This window comes from Bacillus rossius, chromosome 6, assembly GCF_032445375.1.
Source record: "Bacillus rossius redtenbacheri isolate Brsri chromosome 6, Brsri_v3, whole genome shotgun sequence".
Taxonomy (NCBI): Eukaryota; Metazoa; Arthropoda; class Insecta; order Phasmatodea; family Bacillidae; genus Bacillus; species Bacillus rossius.
This window is the reverse complement of record NC_086334.1, coordinates 122,541-146,124: the sequence shown is the minus strand read 5'-3', so window position 1 is coordinate 146,124 and position 23,584 is coordinate 122,541. Positions and strand designations below refer to the sequence as shown.

Genomic DNA, 23,584 nt, shown 5'->3' with positions numbered 1-23,584 from the left:
CACAGAAAAAAAATGCAGGCAGAGCTTCGTTCTCATCCACCCCGTATTGCTGTTCGTATTTGTTCAGAGCTCTACTTGAAAACATAATTTACAAACAAGATTCAAATTCTGTAGCAGGACCGCCTCCAGTGCCAAACTAGAAGCACTAGTGGTACCCATTTCTCATTTTTCACTGTCAAATCATCGCATGATGTTTATTTAAGAACACTGACATAATTCGTTTTTCAAACATTATTGACAGGACAATAGTGGAAGAAAGATAACCAGACCTTTGGTACCACTTTTGAGGAAAGTCAAATTTAGGAAAAGCTACATGTCAGAGACGACAATAAATGCGAGTAATTGGGGCAAGTTCCGGCTGATATACGAGTGTCATGTATGGATGTCCTTGGTCAGTTAGCTCACCGTGAATGTTGCAGTTTCCGCTCTTGGTCTGCTGCAAGGCCGACCGGTGATCCTGGGCCGGATGCGACGGTTCAACGCAGTTCTGAATTATGAGATGATCCCCTCTCTTCAGCAGGTTCCACCATCACACTTGGCGCATATATAGTTGTTCGGCTGCTTGTGCCATTTATCATCAGCCCGGAGGTGTTTTCACGAGTGGGACCACTTTTCTTTGGGCTTAACATTCTCTTTGACAGCAAGGTCATCGGAGACGGATACGATCAGCACCACAGTTTAGGGGAACAGCGAAAGGAATTGGCCATGGCCTATAAAAGAAAGGAACCATCCAAAAATTTGCGAGGAAATATTTGGAGAAACGATGGAAAACCGAAACGTCAGGTGGTAGGACCAGGATTCTAGCTTGAGTTACCTGAAATGCAAGTTCTGTCTTACCACTTACATCAGTTTACTCCAAGTGAGGTACAGTGCTAATTTTAACTTTCGAATACAATTGAATTGTTTAAATCTTAATGCGGAATTCACATTTAGGAACGAATTAGAGTTAACTGTATTTTATGTAACAGGAAAATTAATTTTTAAGGTAATTACTATAAATACTAAAGCTATGACATTTCGTTTGAGGTGTTAAAAGTGTAAAAAATACTGTAAAAATTGCAATATTTATCTATTTCTTATGTGGTTTTCACGTGCAAAAATTTAAATGAATACCCTTAACCGTAGGGAAATGTAACACATATTTATAGCAATAACTGACGTAAATAGTTATAATATATATTAATTGTTAATAAAGTTTAACAAAAATTAGTTTACTCATTACATGCAACTCAAGATTAAATTGTATTTTGTCTATAGAATCAAGTGAACTGTAAGTATTGTTTTAAAGCGTCATGTGCGAACGTCTAACCAGTATGAAATTTGTACCTTTACTCCCAGAAAGTAACCCAAACCGTTGTGTTTACCGTGGATTCTAACCCAGGACACCGTGAAAATTATGCCAGCTTGTAGCAGGCGGAGTTCAGGATAAGAATGCAGAGGTGTTCTAAAATATCGTCTACACAATGGTTTTTTATGAGATACTCCCCGCGCCTTGAGAACATTGGCCCTCAAAGTTACCGTCCAATGAAGCCTGGCATACTTCAGATGTAGCGTTAGTGTTTTGAGTTTAAATATATGTGTATCAGTGCTAGTAAACTTTGGTTGCTAATTTTGCAATGAATACAATACAAGTGAGCTTTATTTTGATAAACACAACATTTAAATAATAGTTTTATCAGTTAACTTAAAACAGACAAAATTGTATTGATAAAACTTGAACTATCGTGGGTAATATTGATTGTTTAATATTCTGTGCTTAGTTTGATTACACATGAAGGAACTATCTGCAACCAAAAGAAAAGGTAATAACACTTTTGGATCTCATATATAAAACCCATCTATCTCATTGAACTTTATTTTGTAGATATATTTTTGACATAGCAATCCACATTTGAAAATAATTTGGTGAAATCACATTTTCAACCGTGAAGATACTTAATATCAGTCAAAACACTCGTTAACTTTAGGATTATTCCGTATATCTGTTTACAGTTGAAAAAATATATTTACATCAGAAAAATAAATATACATCATTAAAACAACTATTGCAAGATGGATTTTAAAGACAAAGCCACAGTTTCTTGACTTGAGTTATGAAAAATAAACCATAAATAATATAAACAAACAAGAAGTAAGATGTCACAAGTTTCTGTTTACATAACTAAAATATCAATCAATAAAAAATAAACAAAATACCATCTCTTAAAAAATACAACAGAATATAAACTTTAAACAAAAATGATTGTTTAGGAATCTCTATAATATATTGCACAAAGTATTTGCAGCAAAATAGAGCAAATTTTATTATTTTCTAGAGAAAATCCATTCACTTAGCTACACAATTAAACATCTACAAACATTTACCAGTACACTCTAAACATAAAATAATCACGTAACTCTTATCATTTCATGACGAATATCAGCACGATGTTTGAGTAAGTCTCCAACGCTGCCTTCAGTAATAGTGCTAAATAAATGTAAAATGAATTGTAGGAAATGATAGTCGAAGTACCGGGTTTAGTTTAATTTCACATGTTTATTTATTGATAGAAAAGCAGGGATGATATTTTATTGAAATATTTAAATGCAAATATTTATTAGTATTTTGGTTTTTTTAATTTTATTTAAAAAAATAATTTATTACTGCTGCAGTATTCGAAAGCTGAGAGATTATAAGATATTTAAAAAAATGACTTGAAGTGATATATAATAATCAGGGGCTCACTCATTTAACATTTTAATTGGCTTCATGCTAGATTTCATGGACCTTTTAAATACTCAAGTAAAGGATATAAGTTATTTGAGCATTAAATTTTACACTATTCAGGAAGTAGTTATTCACAAAGATTTTATGAGCAAAATTAGTTTTTAAGAACCTTTTAACTTCCTACCGTTTGGGTTGAAAAAAAAAATTTAGGGTGAATAATAAAAGTTCCATAATAAAGCGGTTGTGTTTGAGCTGGCCGAGCCAAGTGTGGAATGAGTTTCTTAAATCAAATGACGATTTTTTTAAGATTGCATTTAAGTCCCTTCTTTAATGGAAACTATATGAAGAAGTCCGCTTAACCATTAAGTATAAAAACACCCATTCTTGATTGGGGGGGGGGGGGGGGGGGGGGGGGGGCGGGGTATTTAATGAAAGACTTCAGAGTTAGGATTCAGGAATTTTGTTTACCTTTGTTCAGCAGAAGCCCGTTTAGTAAAAATAAAAAGCTCGCAACGTTAATAAAATCTAAGAAGTAATATGTCCATGCGATAAATCACCATTACTTAACTATGAATTTGACTTGGTCACACGTAATTTATCCATGTGGACTGATGGTTGAGTGTCGGATTAACGGCGGCCCAATGAAACGCACGGAAACAGGAGACCGGTGGCTAGCAGGTAAGCGAATGGAAGGCTAAATGGCGGGGTCTGTCAGTGCTCGGCACCTCACGACTCGGACGGCGGCGGCCGGCGGCTTCTCTGCCTCGCGCGCCGAGCCTGGGCGCTGGAAGGCGCGGGCTCGCTGTCGTAGGACGCCAGGCTGTCCTGCGAGCTGGCGGGTCTGTAGCCGCGCGACCTCTGCCGGCTGCGGCGCGAACCCGCGGGTCTGCGCCTGGAGCCCGCCTGGTACTCCTCGGGCACCACGATGGGCGACTGCTGGAAGCCCAGCTGGGCACTCTGGTACACCAGCTGCTGGTAGGGGAGCTGGGGTTGCTCGGAGCTCGCCTGCAACACCGTGATCCAGGCATCACTAGGCCACCGAGGTCTACTATATGACCAACGAAATATTGCTTGGTAGAGTTATACACAGCATGAAGTGGCCAAACACATGCAAAGCAGTCAATGAATGACCGAGCACACTAACATCAAAGGAACCGCAATGCCATTTTGTTTGTGTAAGATTATTTATTTTGTGACTAGTTAAAAATCTGATGATTCACTAAAATAAAAAAAATAAAAATATGTATTGTCCACATGATTGAATAGCTATTTAGAGATAAAAAAATATTTCAATAACAAGTCATATTCCGGATACAAAATAAATTTTGTTTTTATGAACAAAATATATATGACGGGGTAAGATCTTGAAATATGTTTTGGGACGGCCAAGAACCTGTTGTTTTGTGCCTCTTACGAAGCAAATTGTCCATTAGTTAGAGGGCATCTGTGAGAGGGGCTCGCCACACCATCTGCCGAGTAGTGCACCATGGGTAGCATTGTAATTATGCAGTGTGTTGTTTTTGGGTTAAATTTAATCATTAAAAACACGTGGTTTATGCCTTTAAATATATTTGAAAACAAATTTTAACCTTAAACATTTCCCATAAACTTATATTAAGCACCGTAACCTTAAAAAATTAATTATTTCTGAACTATTGATTTTAAATTATGCTGTCTCATGATTGTGTTCTCGTGTTGAACTGAGTGTTTATTTTTTACCCTAATTAATCAAAGTGTGAACGATTGGGATAAATGGAGGGTTGCCTGATGGTGCTAACTGAAAATGCGTGCCACTAACATGCAAAGTAGCACTCCTACAACACCCTTATGAAGTAGGTACGACTTATTTGAGTGGAAGACTTGTCGGTAATCATCTGGTCACTCACTTGCTCCTTCTGGGCCTCCTCTGACAGCTGCTGCTTGTATACCAGCTGTATCTCCTGTGGATGGTTGGCCAGTTGCTGCTGGGCGCGGCCAGGCTGGCTCTGATCGCCTGCCTGTCGCTGGAACACCAGCTGAAACTCCTGCGGATCGTAGGCGACAGGCGGCTGCTGAGTGCTGCTCCCGGTCTGCTGCTGGAAGACCAGCTGCACTTGCTGCGGCTGGTACGACTGCTGCGGCTGTCGGGCTGCCCCAGGCTGCCTCTGCTCGCCTCCTGGCCTCTGGAAGAAGAACTGCAGGTCCTGCGGCTGGTAGTTCTCGGGTTCCTGTGCCTGTGGCTGGTAGCTAGGCGGGGTCAGCTCGGGGTCAGCAGGCTGCGGCCGTAGCTGCGGCTTCTCCTCCTGCTTCCTGGTCGGCTGGCGCGCCACCGCCTGGTTGTCCGCCGGCGGCTCCGGGGTCGCGTACGACCGCTGCCTCTTCGCGGACTGCTGGAAGTAGGGCAGGCCCGGGGCAGCCTCCTCTTGCCCGCCCAGGGGCGTCACCTTGAACCCCGCCGCGATGAGCGCCTGCAGCTCGGCCGACGTGAGCGGCCTCTGGCCCTCAGGCGTGGGCAGGCGCACAATCGGCAGCGCACCATCATCGCCGGCTTCCTCTTGAGGGACGCTGCCCAGCTCCTCTATCGTGACACCGCTACCTGACTTGGAGCCCTTCAGGGTAGACGTGGTCGACACGAAGATAGACGAGCGGGAGGGGAGGGTGGCAGCGGTGGTGGCCGCAGACTGGCCCAGCAGCGAGGAGATCACATCGTCATCGTGGGACGCAGCGGTGGGCGCCGGGGTGGAGAGGTAGTTGGGTGCGACCAGTTGCTGCTGTTGCCTCAGGGTGGGCCTGGGAGTCTCTAGCAGCTGCTGCTGGGGGCGGCGGCCACGGGGCCTCGTGGTCTCCCTCAGGTACTGCTGGGGCCCAGGGAGGAACAACGGCGCTGCGGTGGTCGAGCGAGGCGCGGGGGTGGACGCCTCCAGCTGCTGGTACTGGGGCTGGCGCGGTGTCGGCTGAGGCGCCGGCGGGAACACCTGCGGCTGCACGCTCTGCCGCTGGAGGGCCTGCTGGAAGGGGGACTGCTGCGCCTGCGCCTGCTCCTGCCGAGCCTGCTCCGCCAGCCGCTGCAGCTGCTGCTGGAACAGCGCGTCCTCCAGGTCTCGCTGAGCCGCGGGGGCGGCAGTCGGCGGCGTCAGCGCCAGGAAGTCAGGGTTGTCGCCGGCGAGCGAGGCCCGCAGGCGCGCCTCGTGCACGCTGTGCGCGGCGGAGGGGGACAGCTGCTGCGGCGGGCGCGGCGTCTGTCGCTGGTCGTGGTACAGCTGCTGCAGCTGCTGCTGGGCGCGCGCCTCTGGCGGCAGGGGACGCCTGGCGGCGGCGGGGGCGGGCGTCGGTGGTCCGGCGGACGGGTCCAGGTACAGGAACTGTGAGGGGTCGGGCGTCGTGCTGAACCTGGCCACACTGGGCTCGGGGTCCCTGCAGCACACCCGCTCATTCTTATATCACTGGCTAGATCCCAGCAACCATCACTGCACGAGGAAACACGGGATTAACTAAAAGTATTGGCGACAGTTGTCAACTTTATCATTTTATTTTCACAGTTAAGATTTTTCAAGTGCCAGCAGGCCCCCTGCGTAGGCCAAGCACCCCCCTCCCCATTTTTTCCCCGGCGTTTACGCCCATGACTAAAAGCTTACCCTTATCATAGTTCAGCTTATCTTAATGTAATTAACTTTTAATCTAATATATCCTATTTCCATTTTTTGTAGGCTGCTAAGATTATTATACTATACCAGAGCTCATCATGGTTGCAGAATTGGATTGAAATATTGTGATCACAAAGATAATCTAATTAAAGAAATTTTTACAAACATTTGAAAATTATTTAACAATTATTTTCAATTTTTTATTTGTCATCAGTAATATCAAATTTTTAATTAAGTGCTTCCCTAGAATTTCTAATGAAATAGGTGCAAACGGAGTGTTTTTGGTTTAAAATGGCAAAGAGCAACGTATAATTTCCATTTATGTTTTGAAAATGTTTGAGCATTATGAGACTGGCAGAAAATTTGAGACAGTTTTTCTCATCATTTATAATGTGTACATGGTGTTTGAAATGAAAGATGTGGATGTGATCTCGCCCGGCTCGAGGCTGGGGGCGGGCCGCGGGCACCTGGACACGACGAGCTGCTGTATGACGGGCGGCTGCTGGGGCAGCTGCCGCGACTGCGCCAGGAGCTGCTGCAGCAGCTGCAGGTACTCCTGCGGCACGTCGGGCTGCTGCTGTTGCTGCTGCTGCTGCTGCGTGTCGTCGCCGGACCGCACCACGAACTGGCCCGGCGAGGCGCCGTACAGCGCCTGGCTGGTTGGCGCGGCGGCGCGCTTGTCGTGGCGGCTGGGGCGCGGCAGGGCCTCTATCTCCAGCATGATCAGCTCCTGCTGGTCCGCCTGCGCTGCGGCCGCGAGCACCAGGCCGCCTGCGCAGCGATGCAGTAGTGTGTCCATCAGGAATACTCCAGTTTCATTTAGAATATTTACAACATACTGAAGGTGAATTAACCTAGTTTTTCTTACAAATGTTCAATATTTGTACGTTTACTTATAAGGGCACACATCAAACCTAAAGTCCAACTATTCCAACACTTTGGTTAACACGTCCAGAGTAATGGAAGAAATAGCTTCCTCAATTCTGTTTCTCAATTCTGACAATTCATTAAAGAGTGGCGGAAAGTAGACAGGATATTTATAAAGCCCCAAAGGAAAAATAATCACTTGGCGTTCTGTCAGGTGAACGTGGGGACCATCGATAAAAGAGCTCTGTCGTCTCGACCATTATGACCAATCCAACGGTCAGAAACTTCAACGTTCAATCATTTTCGTACAAAGAGATGCCAATGGGGAGGGGCTCCATCCTGTTGTCAAATAAAGTTTACAGGTTCACCCTCTGCTAATTGGAGAAAGAGGCATTCTTCCACGCTGCAATCGAGAAAATAACAAAGCAGTACTCGCGCTTGCGCTTATCTAAAACTGTTTGAGTTACACTTTAATTGTGACTGTGAACCAAATCTCTACAACGCTTACAGTTTACTATTAAAATTTAGAATTTGGACATTCTTTTACGGGCATACTGTATCACGGCTGAATTCAACTGGCGAGAAACTAGCCGTGGAAGGATATCAAAATTCTTTAGACTGTAACACAACCTGGTATATCTGAACGTAAATACTTTTCAGCACTCATTTGTTTGCGGCCACAAAAATTTCACTCTCTATTTTCAGACACTTATAAAAGTGTTTTCAGACTTTTAAGTTAATAATGGGCAGTTTTCGATAAGCATTAAAGTCTGTGAACAGCAATTGGCAAAATAATTAGGTTACATTTTTGTTCATCCAAGTATATAATCTCAAACTCCTCAAAGGTCATTAAAGGACCTGAGAGGCATGTCCTTTCACGACAGGGTGCATTGGTAATCCTGTAAGGATTTTCGTAACTATTAAGGAAGGAAAAAGTATTTCTAGCATCATTTAAGATGCATTTTCTAAGGATCCTTTAAATTAAAGGGTGTATTGAGGGGGTATTCGGAAAAAGACGTTATTTAACTTCATTCGGCCTACCAACCCCGCCCCTCTTTTCCCGTTTTTCTCTCAACGTCACGTGGACAACAAGGTCGTTAAAGATGGCAACACACAACGAACGTAACAAGGATACAGCGAAATGACTCTGCCATGAACTAGTATAATGTTACAGGGGAAGGACTCTACCATGGCCTATTTGTAAAGATACAGGGGTTGGACTCTACCATGGCCTATTGTAAAGATACAGGGGAAGGACTCTACCATGGCCTGTTGTAAAAAACCACCCCAACATTTTCACGGAATCATTTCGGGAAATCATGGCCAACCTAAACTAGGATGGCTGACCGGAGACTTAATCCAGGGTCCCTCTGGAAGCTGATTCCAGTGTTTTACCACGAGGAAGGTTACATGTTAAAATTAATCTGAACATGCAATAAAAACTACTACACACATCCATACCTTAAACGGAATTCTAACCCATAACTATACGAACCCGAGTTGACGCTTCAATTAACTAGCTACGTAGATCATCAAATAAGTACAAGAGCGTTTGACGTTTCAAGATAAAGACAGTAAGTTATGTCAAAGCTGCCTGAGAGATCATTAGTTGAAATGTCTACATCGGAAGAAACTACAATCTTACCAACTATTTAAGTGGTTGGCGCCAATTATTATCCAATTTACACGTATAAATTTTTGCTGTAGTTTTCGGTTATTTGAATATAAATTACACAGCACTAGGCATTGATTTCCTGCGTAGTCCGCAGGAAGAGCTATTACTTACTAAAATAACTTCTTTACTTTTAGAGTTATACTCTCTGTAATGTAATTTTAACGTCCGGTCTACAGCAAGTTCATTGTCTACATACAGGTGTCTGCCACCTAGTTTAGGAGAAGAGGTTTCAGGAAGCTCCGGTACAGGGAGGGCGGGCCAGCAGAACTTCGTCAACTCCCGAAGCCGCTGCTGCTAGGCCCCCGCATCTCCCGGAAGTGTGTTTAATTCCTTCCTTCCGCCTGGTGAAGGAAAGCTCCTGCCCAGAGGCCACCGTGCATATTAACTGTTTTTGGTGAAAGCGCCCCGTGGGGTCCAGAGAGAGGAAGCACGTCTGGCAACGTCGCCTGCCTCGCTGCCCGTGAGACGGCACGTGCCGAGCCGCGTCGCGCATGACTAACGACAAACCCGCACGTGAGCTCCCGCAATCGGACAGATGGGGAAGGTTTTTTTGGGTCCGTCTGCTGCTCTGCGTTTGCCAGAGAAACGATGAAAGCTGTGTAGGCGGGTGTGGAGGGAATCAAGAGCACACCACACCGAATAAGTGATTTTGGTAAAGTGGTTTTAACACTTTGCCTCCCGACAAGGCAATCCGGGTTGCGCAACATTTTTCAGCAAATTAATTTACAACATATTCGGAAATATACCTCAAACCATAGTTACGCTATATTAATATCCTTCGTAAGGTTTTTCAAATACTAACGACCGTTGCCGCAAGCTCGAAGATACCATAAAAAAATATGCTTAATGAAGGGGCACAACCACGACATCGACGGAGTAGTAATACCTTATTGCGTGTAATCATTCAAAAGAAAGTTGTTAGTGTTATATGATGTGTGAAGTGTGAACAATTACGTTAACTGTATCCAGGTCTGTTTTAAAAGTAATTAAAAAAGCATGAATAAAATAAAAATAGAAATATCTGGAAAAATGTAATTTTAATATGGTCTTAACTGTTTGATGTGAAATTACTGTCAATATGAAATTCATTTTGATTTAGAGCTTATTGCGTGTGGGGATGAATTAAGGGCGTATATTCTGTTCCAGGTAATTATTTGATACTTACATTCCACATGGTTAAACTTGCTTATTTTTAAGTGGCTGAACTTTCACAAAATAAAAATACATAAGTCGCATACTTTTTGTATAATTAGCTGGCACGTTTTTGTGCAGTATGTATGGATAAGCAGAATGAAATGTAAAATAAAACTGAAATTTTTTAGGTTTAAAGTTAATTTTACTGGCTGCTATGTGATGTGACTGATTTTCTTTCAGAAAATATTTTTGATTTTATCTGGCCTTTGAAAACTCATCTGAATTTATGATTACTTTAAACCACGCAGTTGCCACCAGAATTGTCTGTGAATTCAAAAATTTTAAGTTATTTATTCCATTTGGTTATTGCTTCATGTGATAATTTATTTCATTTAAATTTTCCAGCTGATTGTGCAAAAATTATACACTAATATATATATATATATATATATATATATATATATATATATATAAATTTTGTCTATGTTCAGCTACTCAAAAAAGTCTACAAGTTTAACCGTGTCAAATGTAAAAATGAAATAATTACCTGGAACGGGACATACATCCTTAATGACATTGCTTGTCAAAGCAGCGCGCGAACATGTATCAAGCACGCCTCTGCAGTGATCAAGGTCAGCCGTGAGAAGCAACGTAGAGCAACTCTTGCGGTACAAGAACGTTCGACCAAGTGAGTGGAAGTAGAGGGAACATTTCTAAACATATTTCGTTAAGCCTACTATAAGCAATCGTGACATTAAACTGTGAACAATGCTGTCTGTTAATATATCACTGTACTGACCAGTGAATGGGTTATTATTAAATTTGTCATTTTTCAAATGATTAAACTCACTTCGTCAATGTTGGTAGTAGGACCTTCATTTATATGACTTATTGAGGAAAGAAGAGGCCCTGTGAGTGACGGCTGACATGTAATGGTCGCACGCCCACTTCCAGACAGGACTTCTCCTCGTCGGCATACGAGATGGGACGAGACCTACCTCCTTGAGCCAGGTGGCTATTGGACGTGCGTCAGCTGGGGCGGAAGGATACTTCCATGCCAGTGAAAACAATGCCGGGTGAAAGTGTCGGTTGAGAAATCCACAAGAGGGTTTCAACGAACACCACCGTCAACGGCTCAACAATTATCCGCGTTACGAGTCTTTTTCTACGTCTTTCGTAGGGACGAACGAGCTGCTGTCTGAAGCAGATGTGAAGTACTTTGCGGTTTTTGGAACAACTATGCGGGCTACCACAAACCTTGCATAATACTGGCACTCGTGGGGAAACAGGTCAGAAAATTAATAAAATGCAGTTTTATTAATTACCTTATATTTACACTGTTAGTTAAATTACAACAATTTAATTGTCTGTCCACAAATTAATAACACTTATACCTAATAGTCCACTATTTATTCTTCCCTCTGTAGCTCGGCTCGACAGTGGCTCTCCCTACTGCTCGTCTCTTACCGCGAACACACTGCCAACCAACACACTGCCAACCAACACACTGCCAACCTACACACTGCCAACCAACACACTGCCAACCAACACACTGCCAACCAACACACTGCCAACCAACACACTGCCAACCAACACACTGCCAACCAACACACTGCCAACCAACACACTGCCAACCAACACACTGCCAACCAACACACTGCCAACCAACACACTGCCAACCAACACACTGCCAACCAACACACTGCCAACCAACACACTGCCAACCAACACACTGCCAACCAACACACTGCCAACCAACACACTGCCAACCAACACACTGCCAACCAACACACTGCCAACCAACACACTGCCAACCAACACACTGCCAACCAACACACTGCCAACCAACACACTGCCAACCAACACACTGCCAACCAACACACTGCCAACCAACACACTGCCAACCAACACACTGCCAACCAACACACTGCCAACCAACACACTGCCAACCAACACACTGCCAACCAACACACTGCCAACCAACACACTGCCAACCAACACACTGCCAACCAACACACTGCCAAACAACACACTGCCAACCAACACACTGCCAACCAACACACTGCCAACCAACACACTGCCAACCAACACACTGCCTCGCACTGACCACTCGTCCGCCGCACATACAACACCGATGCACCCATCTTCGCACACGAAGCCCGTCGCTTGTCTGTTATCGCTCGCCAAAGAGTCACTCGCCATCGTCACTTCACTGCCCTCGCGGGCCAACCTCCTCGTTTATACATCTCTCAGCGCCGCCCTGGATAGATCTCGTGGACCTTCGAAGTGTCGCGTCATCAGAATCACTGACTTAACACTGGAAACTCCCAGAACAATGGCGTCCTAGTCACGCCACTTCACGCAGGCGGAACTCTGGTAACGTGCCGTATACTCGAGAGAGCCACCGCTGCTAATCGGATTAGTCGTGTAGCTTTAATGGAGGGACGGGCGCTGCCTACACACTGGTGCGCGGGCTGCTGTCCAGCCTCGTCGCTAGTTTCCTCGTAACAATGCAATAACTCCAATGCAAATTTTAATTGGGAAATATAAGCTTCGTGTATATATGTGAAAAAGTCGCTTTTATATAACAATTGCTCGAGGAGTAATGTGTATATGAGTGAGATTAATCATTAAGTTATAATTGAAATTTTTTAAATCCCCATTTTATTTTTACGATGACTTCAATTAGCAGAGATCTATAAAATTAAACCAGTAACAATAAATAACAACTGCAGAAAACTTGGAAAAAATGTACATTCTAAATGGCCAAAATACCCTTATTACATATGCGCTAACGACGTAGGATCAGCACTTGCTGCTAGAATGCGTCGCAATGCAAAAATATTCTACAGGCACACGCTGCGGTTCCGCCATATTTGGGCCACGAAGCAAGGCCAGTAGTTTGGCCGAGTCATTATTATTTTGTACAGCAGTACAAAGCTTGGACTGACTAAGATACGATATGACTTGACCGAACGTATTTACTTTTTTATTGTCACTCAATCGATTCCACTTATCATTTCAAAGCCATTCAAACAAATTGAAACTGTCGACCATAGTCAGTAAAATTTTGGACCATAAAGTTTATTGTCTCTTCTAAATAACTTCTTAACTATTAGCCTATGGGATACACGTAATGTGTCGTTTCTTAGCTTCCAAACAAATATTACATTAACATCATAAAAACTATTTGACATGTGGGGGGGGGATTATTATTGTTATAATGTATTAATTATCTTCTAAATATTGATGTAATCATTTATAATTATTGAGCAAATAAATTATACATACGGGAACATAACCTCACTTATAAAAATACACTATAAAAATTTATAAACACAACTTCTATCACTAAAATTCACAATAAATAAATGTTTTGATCATATGGAGCAGTATTCAATATCAATCGCTAAAGCACGTTATTTAAAAGCACGCATAAAATTTTTATTTGTAGGTAGACTTTTTTTTCTGTCAATTTTGTTGAATGCGGCGCGCGCATCGTAGAAATTTATTCTCATTATTTCTCCATAACGTGTCTCAAGAAGTATAACCCAACCTCACTTATATAAAAACACTTACACTTAAAAAAGTTTATAAGCACAATTATATTACTAATATTCACACTAAATAAATGTTTTTAATAATATGTACCAGTATTCAATATCAATCACTAAAGTATAAGATTCAAAAGCACATATATAATTTTAATTTGTATGTAGTCTTTTATTATCCTGTAAAACTTTCGTTGCATTGTGCGCGCACATCGTAAAAATTCGCTCTCAATATTTTTTATAACGCGCCAAAAGAAGGATAACATCAACAAATCAAACAAATAATTATTATATTTACAGAACTGTTAGAAACAATTAAAAATAGTTGTGTTATAAACTAAAAAAATTACGGGAAACACTAAATTATAAAAGCAGATTAATCCAGGATGCTATCCATTTAACGCCTCTCGCTGGAGCGAAAGCGGGAGTTGATGACATCAGCGAGTTCGGCAGCAGGCGAGCTAGCTAGCGAACTCTCAGCACAATGGAGTGAGGCACGAGCACGGTACAAAGCGCGCATTCTCACGGAAGTAGGTTCGCTCGCACGCGACGGAAGGGCTTGACGTAACCGAGACACGTGACGACAACGCCGGGTAAAAGAAAACACTCGCCGGTTTCCACACACCTTTGTCGACTACGCTTCAGGGGGAAATCAACGAAATATTCATCAAATCCGAGTCAGATTGCCAAATAATCCATGTTTGTGCTTCTTAGAATTTTTGTATGTGTAACATCTTCCACGATGATGCCATCTGTGGCGAAGGGCACAAACCAAAGTCTACAAAATCATACCAAAACTTTATAGTATTAACGGTTTAGTGAATTTTAACAAAATTGACAGATTTTAATAATATAGGATGGATGAGTAGTTCTGTTTCCGTATTACGTTTTAAAAACGTATTTTTAGAAGAGAGAAAATGGTTAAAACGCGTGTTCACAGGATATATATTTTTTAGGCATGAAACACCCGGTTCAGATTCTTGAAAGCATCCAAGGGACTTGCATTACACCTTATATTCATTTCCCCGCTGTATAATGTTACAGTTACTGCTCAGATCTCACAGTTGTCTTATGCACGACGAGAAGACTGCGCGCCAGTGCTTAGAGCTGACACCACGCTACAAGCATCAGCTAGTCCTGCCTCACTATAAGACATTGCAGAGCGGTGCTTGGTTGTTTCAACGCGCGCCATTGCCAGAGGTGTGTGTGTGTGTATGTGTGTGTGTGTGTGTGTGTGTGTGTGTGTGTGTGTGTGTGTGTGTGGAGACTGCAGGCTGATACCCTGGCCGAACCGTCTCAGACACGCAAGGTGAGCTGGGGAAAGTGGGCTGGTCTGGTTCAGCGACATTTTTTTTTAAATAATGCTGTCCGCCTGCAGAACCTGGCCTTTGCAGCAGCGGCCTAGTTCAGTGGCGATCAACCCGCGGTCCACGGGTAGGTCTGACCAACTGAAACACAGCCTTTTCTCCACAATTATTTGGCAGACAATCACTTCTAGTCCGACAAGCAAACTAAGTTAAATTAACATATTTTCACAAAATTTATATTTTAAAATTATAACTTTCTATTGCAAAAAAATTGAGAGCTGTAATGTTAAATACTAATATGATATTCTCATTCTGTTATACATATATACGATATATCACAAACTGAAATTACATAGAATAATAATGAAAGATAAATTAGCTCATGCAATAAACAAATTTGGTTCCTCAAGATTTTTAACCTTTTTGTAACTGGTCGTCGGTATCTAAGTTTGAAAGCCACTGACCTGGATTGTCTCTGGGAACGAGAAAAATCTACGATGCATTTCAAATAAAGATCCCAAGCTACGCCGGTGTTCTCAGGTATTCAAGTTAATGGGTGTCTCATGTAAGTTGTTTCAAATCTGACGGTACTCAAAAGTAATATCAGTGATACTCATTTCGTAACCATCATTTGAAAAGCAATCTATATGGTGTTTTATACGACCACATGAAGTTGTTTAACAACACTGTTGACGGGACAACAGAAGCAAAAGGAAACGTGGACTATTGGTACTACTTTGAACAAGTTACACGATACATACTAGCAAAGTGTTCCATGCGTCCACAATAAAGAAGTAACTAAAGCAAACCAAAATATTTGATTTTTTAGTTCCAGGTGTATGCTATTTTCATCCATTTAGCCATGGAAAAATAACGGTGGTTTGCTTCTAAACAAAATTACTGCAGGTGGAATTTCATATTAAAATAATCAATCCTCGTAGTGTTACTTGATATGTGTTGCATCTTGTTTTAAATACCATTTTTTAAATCTACAAAACTTATTAACCTTACTTTGGTTCACTAAATAAAAAAAATTAATTCAACATATTGTGCTTAGTGAATCCCTCTCAATAATATGCCTTATAAGTAGGGCCCCCTGAAAGTGGTAAATAAAATTGTCAGATTTCGTCATTAAAAATTACCACAAGCGGTGTTAAAATTCACTTTAAAACACAAAACCGGTGCTAAAATTCACTTAAAAACACAAAAGCGGTGCTAAAAACTAAAAAAAAAAAAAAAAAAAAAGCGTGTGTTACCGTAAATATATCTGAAATTATTTAAGTTAAATAATTTTACTTGAACCTACTCATTACTGGATACCCTACACAAATAGGTTACATATATTATGACAAACTTTTGATTTAGACACTGTTTATTAGTTGTTCCCATAAACTAATCTGGAAAACTATTAATCCCTTTAACAAAATCAAGGACGCAAAGCAACGCCGAAATTGAATAGTGAATTGATCACAACGATGACAGCTAGAAAACTGCTGTGTACCACAACGCCGAAAAAAGTCATTACAGGGTTGCCACAAAGGTTAGGTTAGGTAAGGTTAGGTTTGATTGTGGTATTTCGGCGTTAAGGTACATTTAAGAAACACACACAAATTCATTCAGTTGTTATTTCGGCGTTGTGGTCAATTTTGACATTCGGCGTTATGATATTTCGGCGTTGTGGTCAATTTTGACATTCGGCGTTATGATATTTCGGCATTGTGGTCAATTTTGACATTCGGCGTTATGGTAACGACTCAACAAAATCTATAAAAAACTGTTGGCCAACTAATCATCATCGTCACACCATTCGAAAATTAATGTTTGTTTACATTTTTCCGCTTTTTGGCGCGATTTAAAATGCTTGTGCCTGGTTCGCCCGATAATCTGCTTGATACTACGACGCTGTTCCAACTATATGCCAGCGCCCTTGGCTGACGTGATATGGCCACACACGTAAGGCTGTTCCAAACACCGTTCGCCCAATCATCTGCTTGCTTTTGTATTTATACGGTGTCGCTGTTCCAAGCTGACGTCAGTGCCCCGAGCGGTGTGCGTACGCTTTAAAACTTCGTCTGTTTGTCTTATATATCCAAACATTATGCCGGAAAGGAAAATAAACGCCGTAGTTTTGCGTATTTTTACAGTATATTTTTGGGTTTAACATTATAACGTGAGCGTGTGTAAGCTTTTGTTTGCTTTAGTGAATTTATGATTAATTTTCAGTAGCGGCCATGTTGCGGTGTTTGTTTACCATTGACGAGACAAGTCTTTTACCCAGATTTAAATTTCACTTAAAAGCACTGCGATTTCGCGTTTTAATACAAAATTTTGTGTAAAAACCCTGTGTTATGGCGATTTCGCGTAAAAACTGTATTTAACGGTGATTTCGCGTTTATCGTCGTTTAATCGCGATCGCGAAAAGAACAGGCAGCTACTTATAAGTTTAAACAATATATTAATTAAAATGCATTAATCAGTCTATAAAGCGTTTTAGGACTAAAAAAATAATACTAATAAAACGTGTTGATTTACTGACGGTCAGCTATGCTCTTTTATCCTGTACATGACATCATCCTTCAGTTGCTTCCATCACCAGCACTCCGTTTAGTGAATTCTATTTTATCGACGAAATGAAAATTACGGGACAGGTTTGGACGATTCCAGTTCACACCACGTCTGTGAAAGCACACGGCGACACTGGCAGTGAAAGTTTGTATAATTATTTGGGAACTGAATTTCCCGACAGCCGCTCGTCTCCTAAAAGTTCCGAAAATGAGGAACTAGAACGACGAGTGCTTGGCGACCGGTTAAAAACGCAAACCGAAACACGGCGCGAAAACATTTCCAGAGAATTCATGAAAGGCTGTGCGGAAAGTAAGAGTGGCTAAGCTGGCTCTGGGGGGTTGGGGGGAGGGAGATATCACTTTCACTGGCAGCGTCCTTGAGCCAGACGAGTTCGGCCGGAGTTGATTGCCCCTCGAAGATTGGCCTGGGAGCGCTCTCTGCTCGCAGTACCCCGGGGGAGGGGGAGGGGCGTGGCCAACGACGCGGTCACACTTTAACGCCCGTTACCATTGGGTAACCGCCATTACTCGCCCGATCTTGCCCGATTCCACGGCCGGAGAGAACTGAGACAGACAAACTACGCGTCTCGCGTTCTAATTCGACGTCGGGCGAGCCATTAGCTCCACGGTAGATCCAGCCAAGTCTGCACGTCGCAAGTGATGCAACTGCGATTGGCTCGTGTGCTGTTTCCCACAGCCAGGCACCGGTTCAATGTCCTCCAGAATGGACGCCACTTCTGAGCATATCGTAAGGGGTAAAACGGCAGAGAGAGGGAGAGAGAAAGAGAAAGGGAATAGAATTTTCTAAAATTAACACAGCATGGGGATTTCAGGTAGATTTTGAAGAATTAATACCTACAGAGAAAAAAAAGTGGTTGGAGGACATACAAATTAATAACTCCCTTAGTACGCACATCATCAAATCCATTCAGTTTGTTTGTAAATTGAATATTGTATCTAAAACTTTTGTCTAAAACAATTTTTAATAAAACGAACCATTGTAGCAAGGGGATGAAAAATACAGGGGTGGGATTGAAAAATATTTTAATTTTCGTACCACGTACACTATTAATTCCATTCTTATTAAATGTAAAACCTTAAAATAATATCTACAACTTTCGTCTGAAATAATGCTTTATATGACCAAATATTACTGCAAGGGGTGGAAAAAACAATGGCCGGAGGACAAAAAAATTAATACCTCCCTTCGTAGGAAAATATTTAATTCTTTCAAATTGTTTGAAAAAAAGTATATTTTTTTCCCTTAAATCTTTGTCTGAAACAAATTTTGATCATACAAGCTATCATTTCAAGGGACTTAAAAAACCCTTTGGTTGAAAAAAATAATATAAATAAAACTTCCCCGCAATGTATACTATTCGAATTCATTATTATTTCTGTTTAACACACTAAATAATTTCTAACAATTTTGTTAATTTTTTTTTAAAACCAACCATTACTGAAAGGGGTGGAAATAACAAGGGTTGAAAGTAAAAATAAATCATTACATTTTTAAAAATAAATATGTTATCAAATCCATTATAATGTATTGTATATATCCTACTTTTTTCTAAAACTTTGGATAAAACAATTATTAATGAAAATAGTTATTACCATAAAACAGGAGCGAAATAAAAAAAATTAAAACTTCCGTAGTATCAAATTCGTTTGAATTTACTTTAAACCAACTTAATATTATCTTAAACCTTTTCGTCGGCGAAGGCACCGCAGGGGAGCTCGATGTGCCCTGGAGGCGAGGTGTAGACGAACTGCGGGCTGGAACTGGCGGAGCTGCGGAATGCCGCGCGCGCAACGGAACTCTGAAGGAAGACTGCGATGGACTTCGGCTGGGGCCACTGTGAGGCCAGTGGTAGTCCTGGAAGGCGCGACTTACAACCGACTCGGGGATTTTGGAAGACAAGAGAGTTTGAAAGTCGCACCCTCACCGGACTAGAAGACTTACCTCCACCTTGGCACGGAAATATTTGCTAGTTTTTGTTGACTGGAAGGAGGAAGATGAAGGTGAGTATCGCCGGGCTGCCTGGAACCCCGCGCGCCCGCAGCTAGACCCGGTTCACTGGCGCGTCTGCCCACCGCCGAGAGCCAGGCCTTAGCTGCCGGCGAATAGTGGGTTTACCCGCTTGCAGGGCTTGCCTTGCCGCCTTCTGCCGCTGTGAATATTGCCAGAACCGAGGCTGTCCCGTGGGCATAGCAGAGGCTCCGGCGCTAGGGGGCGGGAATATTTGCAATAGCAGCTGACTGGCAGCTGGGCGGGTTGACGAGTGTAGTCGCCCGCCCCCGGGGGCGCATGCGCTCCCGGTACCGCAACCCCCAAGTTCCCAACCCTCACATGGTTGATGTTTCTGCTCCGTCCAACTCTTCTTACCTGGACCTTGTTCCCCTTGTCAAGTAGGTACCTGCTTGTTTTTAATGCGTGTTAATTGAACCCCGCATGACGCGGCCCAGGGGTTTCCTTGTGTCTTTGCAGGTTTTACCTGGTACACACTAGCTAGCTTTAAGCCAGGGCGACCAATGGGGCGTCAGCCATGGCGACAATCACTGACATGATTAGCCAATATACCCCAGTAACACAAGAGGCACGTGACCTTTCCCCGCATGATTCAAACCCAGCATGAGTAGAGTGTAGAGGCTTTAAGCCTGAGACACGCTTAGATCCTCGCCTAACCTGGACCCTCCCCGCACACACTAGTCTTAACTTAGGCTAGAAAAAAACTTTCACTACGACGTTTCACGAAAACGTTGCATTAAAATTCGGCTTTGAAATGTTACTTCCATCGCACCCAAAGTAGTTTCACTTCAGAAATGATGTCTTTTGGGAGAGCACGCAGCAAGCAATTGAACAGGAATTTACCTACGGCCATTGTCTCTGAGGTGCGCGTTTGCTGATTGGCCAACAAGCGCTGTTGTCTGGCATCCGCCAGGTTCAACTCCAGGCCAGTGACTGTTTGATGGGAGTCCTCACGCCCGCTTGCTTCTCCAGCGAGCGCTAGTACCCGGAGCGGGTCGTCTGGCCTCACGCACCAGCTATGTGGAGGTCGCTACAAGGGCGACACTGCCACACGCATCGCACGCCTCTTCGTCTCTAAGCATCAGGAATAAAACTTGTGTGCTGTCCTCTCGTCGGTAACGCCCCTCTATTGGACTTTAAGCTGTGACCCTATGATCTTAGGCTGGAATATTAGAAATAAATACTGCCTGCACTATCCTATATAACACTTTATGTAATTTATTTAGAGTTTGTCGTACTTGAAAACGCTCCTGAAATCATACGTTATAGGCTTTTTTTTTCTTTCATAGCCGACTACGCATCCAAGCTCCCCCCTCCCTTCCCACGCCCCCCCCCCCCCCCCGAACAGTAGACTCTCTTCTGCTCTGTCCTATTCTTCATCTAGACCATCCTCTGTATCGTGTATACTAAAACTAGCATCCCGCATGACTCAGCCCAGGGATTTCCCTGAGTCTGTACAGCTTTTAGCTGGGTCCAACTTAGCATAGTTTTAAAGTAGGGGAGTTAGTCATGGTACCAATCGCTGCCATGGCTGGCCAATCCACGCACAAAGCACACGATGCATGTGACACTCCCTTCATGGCTAATCCCAGCATCACTAGGCGTATAGGCTTCGACCTGCGACGCACCTAGGTCCCGGAGACCTCCTACAAATACGCTTAGTTTTAGTTAGGTTAAGGAAAAAATTGTGAACTGTATGTAGCCTTCCCTACAATAAATGTTGAGCGGTTTGTAAATGGCGCGTCTGCAAACCGTTTAGTTGCCCGACCAGGCTGCCACTGCACTCGTGGAATGTTCCACTCCCATCTATTTGCGTGAAGTGAGTTGGGAAAGACTTTCTAGATTACTTTCACACGCTTCGTCGACTCGAGGAAAAGTCAGACTTGGTTTCCACGCGACACGGAGTACAGGAAGTGGCACGCGGTAGGCTTCAAACGACACCACCTCCTGCGATTAGCGAGCTCCAAGTTGCTTTTGGGTGCCTACCCCGTGCTCGGAGGTTATGAGTTCACTACGGGTGTTGCGTAATGCCAACTCTCAACCTGATCGCGAGCTCAGCTGGAGAGAAACCCGTTTCTTTTTCTTCCGTTCACTGACTTTGTTTTTGAAACTAAAAATTTATCAGTACCAAAATTATATTACTTTGTTTATTATGAAGAAATAGAGTTCCCTGAAAAAAAAATTGCTTCAAGATAAATTCAGGAAAACAATTAAACACCAAGCTTGTATATAAACCCGAAAACACTCACGCAGTGACAATTGTTTTAATTTATTTATCCAAAAGTTATATACGTACTTAAATTTTAAGTTCTTGCCTCTAAGGGTGAAAGGAAGGGGAGGAGGTTTTTAAAAATAAAAAATAAAAACTCCTCCCGGTGCACTTTTTGGCTGCAACAAAATTATTTTCTTGTCCTTGTTTGGCTTGGTGGGTATAGCATCATTTTGGTGATCCTAAATGGTCCCGCGTGCGATATCTAGCTACAAACACACCACAGCTTAACATAATGTCGTACGCGTAAGTATTTGTGCAACATCCACGATTAGCGAAGTTTTCAGAAGCCAAGTCTCTCAGCTCACTAATATTTTATTTTTTCATATCCACGAAGCATATATTTTCCATATATGCAGCTTATTTCCCGAAATATTAACACTTGCCTAAAATTTGATTTTTCAGCATTTCTGCTTGAAGTGCGGTTCCAAAAAGAAGGTAGGAGCGGTGATATCCTCTCGGGAGTCCCAAATTTTATTTACTTTCTTTATTTTGGAGTGTATGCTTATGTTCAATACATATTTAAATTCATGTGTTAAAATTTACTTCCATAAAAAGTTGTATGAAAGTACTATAGCTTAGTATTTGAGACCATAAATGTTGTAAGAATTCCAAGGCCAATGTCATGTTTTGCATCCGCATCCTTCTTAGCACGACAACCCATACCGAAAAGTCTTCACGGAGCCGCCCCCGTTTTGCTTATATCCTTTACTATGGTCAAGAGCTGCGGATAGGACCTTTGTTCAGTGTGTGATTAACATTACTAGAAACTCTCATGCTTTCCTTCTTAGATGTACAGAAAAAAAATTTCTGTAATGTTACTAAAGATTCCTTTGAAACAAAGATATCAAAAAATAGTTTAAATACTACAAGAAAAATACTGTAACTTTGTACAACACATGGCTATGGTTATTTTTGCATAAATTAAACACGTTTTTCGAGTGAATACGGAGTATTTCTTACTAACCATGAACAATCTAATTTAATATTCAATAATTGTACGTTAAAGACAAGTAAAATGTTAAGTGGTAAAAATAAAACTTAATAGTTTGTATAACTTTATTGTAATTAATAATAAGCTGTTTGTTTCAACTACATATAAATTAGTTATCAAAAATTATTAAACGTATTATCTAATAGCCGGTACTGGGACTGGTGCCGGTGCGAGTTGGAGGTGGGGTCAATGACCGACTGACCTCTGAAGTCACGGTGGCCATCTTGGTTGACCTTGACCTTAAAAATTCCTCCAAAATGACTCAAAATTACTAAAAATAAATTTTATTTCGAGGGAAAAATTACCGTCTTTAGGGAAAATTTCCCATTTTTCCCTAAACATTTCAAAAATTCGAAATTGGGAATGTCTCAAAAGATTCTTGCCTTTGAAAGAACCCAAATTCCTAAAATCGGCTTCATTTCCCCATCGACAAGCCTTCTTAAGCCGCCGAGGCCATGATCTTGACCTTGACCATAAACTCGAAATTCTTTAATTTTTGACCAAAAAATTACCATGAATATAAAAATTTTGCTCACTTCAAATGTTTAGTTACTTAATCGATTTATGTCCTCGGTTCGATTTCCGGCAAGAGTAAACATGTAATTTATTATTCAACTATGAGAAATTTAGGGTGCTATATTATATAGACAAACAAATATTGTAATATTTAACATATGAATACGAGTGCCACTAAATTCCATAACGTAAAATAACATTGAGGATTCCGTTTAGTGAACGTATGATCTTGCAACTATTTATATAGAGGCCGTAAAAATTCGCGGGTTCAATGACTTCCAGGATAGACTCCACTATCCTCTACACACTCGGGCAAATGCCAACTGTTAATTGGCTGTTGACTTGTGA

The 23,584-nt window shown here is 42.1% G+C and overlaps 1 protein-coding gene across 2 annotated transcripts in view; it reads right to left on the bottom strand.

Annotated features, from left to right (window-relative positions):
• Positions 1–1,839: 1,839 nt before the first annotated feature.
• LOC134532447 (putative mediator of RNA polymerase II transcription subunit 12) overlaps positions 1,840–23,584 on the bottom strand; it is a 28,593-nt gene continuing 6,848 nt past the window's right edge. For both annotated transcript variants that reach the window (XM_063368850.1, XM_063368849.1), the window contains exons 2-4: positions 6,798–7,101; positions 4,594–6,100; positions 1,840–3,712 (exon numbers count right to left, since the gene is read on the bottom strand). In XM_063368850.1, the coding sequence (XP_063224920.1) occupies positions 3,434–3,712; positions 4,594–6,100; positions 6,798–7,101 (2,090 nt within the window). In that variant the 3' untranslated portion in view covers positions 1,840–3,433. The remainder of the gene's footprint in view (positions 3,713–4,593; positions 6,101–6,797; positions 7,102–23,584) is intronic.